At 35.6% G+C, this 8,192-nt stretch overlaps 1 protein-coding gene across 1 annotated transcript in view; it reads left to right on the top strand.

The window, feature by feature from the left end:
- Positions 1 to 8: 8 nt before the first annotated feature.
- The window catches only part of LOC144433602 (general transcription and DNA repair factor IIH helicase/translocase subunit XPB-like), a 35,749-nt gene continuing 27,565 nt past the window's right edge, over positions 9 to 8,192 (top strand). The window contains exons 1-8 of the mRNA XM_078121934.1: positions 9 to 157; positions 674 to 745; positions 2,075 to 2,208; positions 3,012 to 3,127; positions 4,392 to 4,512; positions 5,011 to 5,085; positions 5,831 to 5,959; positions 6,803 to 7,011. Coding sequence (XP_077978060.1) covers positions 127 to 157; positions 674 to 745; positions 2,075 to 2,208; positions 3,012 to 3,127; positions 4,392 to 4,512; positions 5,011 to 5,085; positions 5,831 to 5,959; positions 6,803 to 7,011 — 887 coding nt within the window. The 5' untranslated portion in view covers positions 9 to 126. The remainder of the gene's footprint in view (positions 158 to 673; positions 746 to 2,074; positions 2,209 to 3,011; positions 3,128 to 4,391; positions 4,513 to 5,010; positions 5,086 to 5,830; positions 5,960 to 6,802; positions 7,012 to 8,192) is intronic.

The following is an 8,192-nucleotide window of genomic DNA, read 5'->3' as shown; positions in this document are numbered from 1 at the left end:
CACTGCATCCTCTTCGGACTTGAGCAATCTACGTCAACTATGGTTGTGTTTACATCGTAAGCAAGAACATCACTCAAACGGTGGTCCACGAATTGTTTCCTTTATTGTAAATAGCGTAATATCGTAATGGGCAAAAGGGACAGGGGCAGTGAAAAAGGTAATACTATACACGATACGTTAGAAATTACGGCTCTATTTTACTAGAACATGACACCATCAAGTATTCAAGGCATCATCATGACATTGTATTGTCGACAATCTTTGTGCATAAAGTGCTTCCATGAATTTGCTACAGTCCATTTATCCTGAGACGAAATCTCATACACTGTAACACAACCTGCAAGAAAATGGCATACATATCATTTATACCCAGGCTTATTGGAATATGGGACCCATAGCAAATATAAAACTGGATCTGGTGATGCATCCATCCAGCATCTGTCGATCACGTACCACCACTACCAGTTATAATGTCATTTGACAGATATAGTGGAGTTGTTCTTTTGCATACTGTTGCATTGTATGTGTCACAGAATCCCCTCCTCCACAAACTCCAACACACCACAGTCCTTCTTGACTGCGCACAAACACATAAATCATCCACAGAGTGATTTCAATTTTGGGATGCTCAGAAATTGAATATATGTTGTTGTTTTTTTGTTTTGTTTTATAGAATCTCGCAAATCTAAAAAGGGTAAAACAACAGTTGTAGAATGGGATGATGAGGACTCACTTGGAGCAGAGGGTAAGAATTAAACAAAATCTGAGAAACATGGTCTACAAATGTATGAGAGACTTGTATTACTCTGATAATGAAGAATTTGGTTTACTGAGATAGACACAAAATAAAACTACATGTATTGTCGACATGTTGATACAAAAGTAGGTGATTAGCAAATGAATGGCCATAGTCTCAGTAGGGAAGCATCTCTGAAAACTAGTTTATTTACAGTTCCATGAACTTGCAGTGTTGTTTTGGGACATCCAATGTTTACACTATCTTGATCACAGGGTGGTCAGGATTGCACAACAGAGGAACTGCTATTGCCCACTTGTGTAATCTACCTTATTGAAGATCAATTGATTAAGTTTGTGCCTATCTTAGAAAATTGAAAGCTGGATTCCCAGAGTTGTAACATGTAATCATGAGGTTCAAATCTTACCGAACGACAATATGGTAGCTAGCTGACCAGGAACTTACAAAATCCAAGCCTACCAATCATCTGACCATCATAACTTGCATGATTGCCTCAAAAGATTGTAATTGTTGTGATATTACATTGAAATAGTCTACTAGTATTAGCATACAACATTTTTCCAGTCTTAATTATTGTTGTCATACAGATTTTGACAGAATGCAACAAATTTGGCATGATACAACCTGTGAGTGTGTAAATTACATTACTTGTTGTTTTTTTTGTTAAGGTTGGAGAACCCTGCAATCTAAGTAAAATCCGATGTACGTTTTGTAGTGTATAAGGTGTTGATTTCTTTTTGGCTGTTTTGTTTACTGTAGTTTGTTCTTTTGTGAAAGTTTTACATCTGATGAGCCACACAAGAGCGCTGAGTGAATTCACTCAGTGAATGGAGAACGCGTAATGCACCGAAACATACAGATACAGTACTTCAGAGCACTCTGTTCGAAAAGAGCTCGAGCACAGAGTGCAGACAACAATGTTATTGTTATTGTTTGGTGGTTCTCTTCCTTTAATTTTCAAATGTTGAGTGTTATATTGTAAGACGGATTCTGGTTGGCTGCTCGTAAGTATGAGATTGGGTTCCAGAAAACCTGTGGTATTGCGTCAGGTGTATCACAAAAGAACAAATTACAGTAAACGTAACAGCCAAAAAGAAATCGCTCTGTGTACATATAGTACACTATAGCGGTTTTAATCAGAAATGGGGAATATGGTACATGTAAAATTGGTATAGTTTCCAATTAATCATTATTATTTTACCATAATTTTGGCAGGAAACCATGGTAAAGTGAATGACAGGGAAATTCGGATAGATTTTACCTGCTTAACAAATTTTGAAAACACTGTACATGCATATGTACCTTATACTTATATAGGTCCTGAGTCAGATCTACCACAGTCTGCATGCAGAGAAGTGTCAGACCAGGTTGTTGAAGATGAATTTGGTGCCAAAGACTACAGAAAACAGATGATATTGAAACCAGATCACCAGTCCAGACCACTATGGCTGGTATGTGTTTATGTGTAAAACAGATACAAGACCTGTACTGTATTCAGTGTTAATTAAGGTTGCTCAGTTACAGAGAGAGGGCTGTATGTACATAGGACAGGTTGCATGGTTTTGCATATACATGTACCTGCATTTAGTAGTACATTGTATAATATTAGTGGGAGACCCAGTAAATTACCTTTGGAACATGGATAAACATCTCCTACATGTAGTTACATGTAATCACCCACCACACACACACACACACACACAGAGAGAGAGAGAGAGAGAGAGAGAGAGAGAGAGAGAGAGAGAGAGAGAGAGAGAGAGAGAGAGAGAGAGAGAGAGAGAGAGAGAGAGAGAGAGAGAGAGAGAGAGAGAGAGAGAGAGAGAGAGAGAGAGAGAGAGAGAGAGAGAGAGAGAGAGAGAGAGAGAGAGAGAGAGAGAGAGAGAGAGAGAGAGAGAGAGAGAGAGAGTATACTGCTTGAAATTTTAAAATATACAAATTGGAAATGATAATAATTATCATTATTATTATTGAACTTTATTTCGAGAAGAAAAGAAAGACCGCAACAATGCTCAATACATTCCATAACTTAACCAAACTGAATAAAATGCACACAAAAACAGAATTTTTTCATGAACAGATAATAAACCAAGTATGGAAATAAAGTTGATCACAATTCAGCCAAAGTTCAACCAATGTTCTGACAAGGATTACTACAGTAACTATAGTAAGTACAACAAGACATACAGGAAATAGTAACACAGTATGTTAATCCACAATATAGAAAATATTGAGTTTTTGTACTTTTTTCCTCCAGGCACCTAATGGTCATATATTCTTGGAATCCTTCTCACCTGTATATAAACATGCCCGTGACTTCTTGATAGCCATAGCTGAGCCAGTGTGTAGACCTAAACACATCCATGAATACAGGTTGGTATCTATCGACTTTCATGGGTATTAAATAGCAATGCTTATCAGTGTTCAGTGTGATTGGGCAAAGGATCCAGCTGTGTTTATTGTGACTCTTACCGTTAGCATAGTGTTAAAGTTTGTCTACATGTATCTTGTGTCAAAAATGTAATGTCCCATGAGTGAAACACCAAACCAACATCATTTTAGCTGTAATGTTCCATGAGTGAAACACCAAGCCTACATCATTTTAGCTAAAACACTGAGGTAAAGCACTTTCTGTATTCGTCACACTCATTTATAGCATTCATATCAGGTGTAAAAGTATACTCTTTCAATTGGTAGTATGTGACCTCTGTAAGTAGTTAATTTGTAAACAATGTTTTCTGCTAACAATCAGTAGACTGATTCCAGTCACAGATAAGTAACACCACTTATCTGTGTTACAGTGAATTATAGCCATACAACTGTGATGATGTTTAGCTCTTACCACAGATAAGTAACACTTACTTATCTGTGCTCTTACTCAGATCTAGACAATATTTTATGGTGTCTGTGTTGACACTCTAGTCATTAAATATTTACTTGCTTTGCACTGTGAACATTGTTTACATTCTAGTCAATGACAATTTACTTGCTTTGCACTGCTAACATTGTTTACACATTGACTGCACTCAGACACGCCACACACTGGGCTGATGATTAAGGCAATTGAAATGGTACACTTTTACACTTGATATGGATGCTATAAATGCGTGTGACAAATCATGCAAATGTGTCACTTGAGTATTACAGGTTGTAGCAGTTGTCCAGGGAACATACAACTAAACATTTAATCGAGAATACCAGTTTTATAAAGTGGGAGTCTCTTAGACCAATGGAGTCAATGGGAAACTGTAGCAGAAACAGTTTACTTAATCACTAAATCTCTGATTACCATGGATGGGTACACACAAATTAATCCCAACACTTCCACAATGATTTATTCTATGGAGTCATCTAAATGCCTTTTGTTCAAACAAAAGCAGTACGACCTTGCCTGTATGAGGGCGCTAATGCAACTAGCCGTACTATAATATTAATATCATAGTTACTGTATTGGTATGATGATTACTTTATTTTATATGTCATGGTAGAATTAAGTGACTGATTCTGAGAATCCATCCTGAGTTTGATTATCGACATGATTTATGTACCAATCAGAAGCGTTTCAAGGCATTTAAGAAAAAAATCACTACAACACAAAACAATGTACAATTACAATGAATGTCTTGATGTCTTCCAGATTGACAGCATATTCACTGTATGCAGCAGTATCAGTGGGCTTACAGACAGCTGACATTGTTGAGTATCTTAGAAGACTTAGTAAAACATCAATACCAGAGGGTATTATAGAATTCATTCAGGTAAGATTCAGATTTACATTCAGATTTTGATTCAAATACAAGAACTCATGATCTTGAACCTGTACAAAAAGAGATTCAATGTTACAAAAAATCTGTGAAGGTTTACATCTTAAAAGTGGTCATATGGATGAAGATTGGGTATTTATTTGGATTTGTATTAAGTAGTTGACACATTTTTGGCAAATATATTATATTGAATGAAAAAAAACATCCTAGTTGTAGTAAGTGCAGGTTTAATATAAACTTCTGTCACTTTAAGAGCATGTAACCTATGACTTTCAATTCTGCATGTAGTGCTCTGTTTTTGGTATGGAAGACAGGCAGGCAGAACTATAGATATGCCATGGTTAGTCATGCACAAAAGCATTATTCTACATGTACCATATTGCATCCTCCTGACTTTTATTGTTAGTAATTTAAAGCCATAGGATCCAAGAATTGATTTTTAGTGTATGCTTTCTTGGAGAAATATAATGATGTCATCTGATTTGATTACAGCTGTGTACACTAAGCTATGGCAAATTGAAGTTGGTACTAAAACACAACAGATATTTTGTGGAGAGTCGACATCCTGTAAGTTACATATAAACTACAATACTTAACAAATGAAAACTTCTATTCACAGTCAAAAAAAGAATTGGAAGTGCAACAAATAGTTGTCATTTATTTTCTCGCATCCTTGGCAGTCTGATGTAATAAATGTTGGACAGATTGGATTACACACTCCTTATGTGTATCAGTGCACTAGTGAAATCATCATGTTTCAAATATTTATTGCCAGCTTGTTTATGGTGTTATGGTGTTAAATGACTGACTCCAATAGCATTCATCTTATTTAGCTTGTCTTGCTCACTGTAGCAAGTTGATAATTACACAGTTTGAAAATCAACATAGTTAGCCACACACCGTTAGCAAAATAACTCTACACATTATACAGATGGTAATTGGTTCCAATATGTCAGACTTTGTTGATATTGGTATTTCATCCATTATAGATGTTCATGTAACTAAGTTTTGAAATGGACATGAGAAAAATAATCCCACACAAAACAATGGTCTACATACATTACATTTCTCACATTCATTATTTACATATAGACAAATGAAACAATGCCATGTGTACAAATGAATTAATGCCAACATGTCAATTTTACCAAAGACATGTAGGGTGTATGATTTACCAAGTCCACAAAAATACAATAAAAACAATGGTAATAACTTATGAAGTATGTCATGGTGTCCATTGTACATATATCATACTATAGACAAACCTGTGGTTACTAATAGTACATTTATATTTATGTTAATTTGCCAACAGGAAGTGATTCAGAAACTGCTTAAGGACCCAGTAATTCAACAGTGCAGATTAAGACATAATCCAGATGATCCTGATCAAAGTCAAGATGATTTAATCATGTCTAAAGTATCTAGTAAATCTAATCTACAGGTAAGGAGAGAAGTTCCTTTTTTACCAATTTTTGTTTTTAGCAATATACAATACAATACTCAATATAACTACATGTAGACATGGTAATACTACAACCAGTAAAGAAACACTGATACGTTTGATCACTAATATGTATAAGAAAGAAATGATAATGAATAACATAATAATAATAATAATAATATACCAGGACCACATGACACTATGTGTTGATAGAATGCTACATGTTATAGCAATCAAGTCTGACTGTTAGTGTTACATTATAATATACCTAGTGATAATGCTGTGCCATGGTTCGCTAGAATCAGTTACGTGATAGGAAAATAGAATGACTATTTCCCTAGGGGAATAGTTCCAGCAACATGACCACCGCGAGTTCACAGCAGGTCAAAATGGCAGCTTCTGATGATGTCGTCTGCCACTGCGAGTTCACAGCATGAGGTTTATTATAAAACACATATATATTATATATTCGGGCTATAGCACCCGTTCATTACGCCCTCGTGACTGTGAGTTACCAGAATCACATGCTATTTCCCGAAGCCGAAGATTCTGGTAACTCACAGTCCCACAGGTGTAATAAACGGGTGCTACAGCCCTCATGGCCAGGCAATATGTGTTCATTATAATATCCACAGATGTAAACAAACTATGTCACCTGAACATAAATCAGAGGGGCACCAACAGTTGTTTTTCTATCAGATGTATTGTTGTGTTTACCAAATCTTTTCATTGTGGGAAGTCTTTTCTTAGCTTACAATGTAATTCATTCAAGTGAATGCGTCGGTGTTTCCTCACAGGTTGTAATTCAAACCATAATAAATTATCTAATTTTTTTTTTATCAGTTCAATAAGCCGGGTACATCTAACAGTAACTCCAATGACTCTACTACTGATGACAACCAACAACAAAACGGTAGCGGTGACCAAACTACTGTACCAAAGGACATCTTTGATTTCTACGAGAAGATTGATGAAGAGGAGGAAGAAAATGAAGATTTAGACACTGTGTCTTTTGAGGTCAACCAAGAACATATAGAAACTATTCAGAGACGGTAGATATTCTTTTTTTTTTTTACACTTTTTAACAAAAAAAAATAATGTTGTAAATTATTTTTCAGTACAACAGTACCAACCATTCTGAAACATTAGGTATTCTTGCCATCTTTTTAAATAAAACCCAAAACATTTCAAATGCCAATTTTATGATATTTTTGATATATTTTTTTTCTTGATGTAAGTGCTGTTAATGATTGTGACACACTGTGAAATTTAGTGTAATTATTTAATTATTTAGTGTGATTTTAGTGTAATTATGGGTTGTTCAAATGTAAACGGTTGCACAGGTTTAAGTGGACAATATGCCATATTCGGGTCATAGGAAAAACAAAAGATTTCATGGTTTGGCCACTAGGAGTGCTATTCACAAGCTGTTTGGGGCAGGAAGTGAGGACCAGAACAGTTTGAATGTTGTAGCATAAAGACAGCAGACATGAAGTTACCACTTAGCATTCATGTTGTTCTTGCTGTACTGTTCTATTAACGACTATCAGTAATCAAAATATGCCTAAGCACTAACTCTAAATCTTGGTTAAGAACATTTTATGCACTTTTTGTTCACTTCATTGTACATGTACATGGCTATCACTAGTAGAAAAAATAGTACAGTTTACGACACTTTCCGTACTATAGTTCAGATTGAGTTCAATTCTGTACTTTTATGCTGATGAGGTGGACGTTTCTGTACTTTCCCATTAGCGCCTGTCTAATCGGATTATACTCGATCTGAAAAATAGTTCAGATTGCGAGTCGGAAGTGATTTGAATACATTTGCATTTAGTTCAGAATATATTCATGAGTTCACCCCCATAACCGGGCAGTAAACAAATGAATATTCAAATCTATCTCGCCTGCATGTGATTCAAGGCGTGTACACTAATTGTTTGACCCACAGAAAACTAACAGTAACACTATTTAGTTAGTTAGTTGTCTGTGTTTGACCACATGAAGGCGGAGGGGGAGGGTGCAAAAGAAAAGGGTTACACACATGTACAGTGTATGATATGATGAGAGCTACATTTAATGTACATGTACATACGAACTGACATGTATACGTACATGTACAACTACGCTAGCATGTAAACGTTAGCAAAAACTCTTACTACTACCTCAGACCACTAAAATACTAGAGTGGTCTGAGCTACTACTACTTGCAAAAAGTATTTACAAGCATTTC

This window comes from Glandiceps talaboti, chromosome 4, assembly GCF_964340395.1.
Source record: "Glandiceps talaboti chromosome 4, keGlaTala1.1, whole genome shotgun sequence".
NCBI lineage: Eukaryota > Metazoa > Hemichordata > Enteropneusta > Spengelidae > Glandiceps > Glandiceps talaboti.
This window is presented reverse-complemented; position numbering and strand designations above follow the sequence as displayed.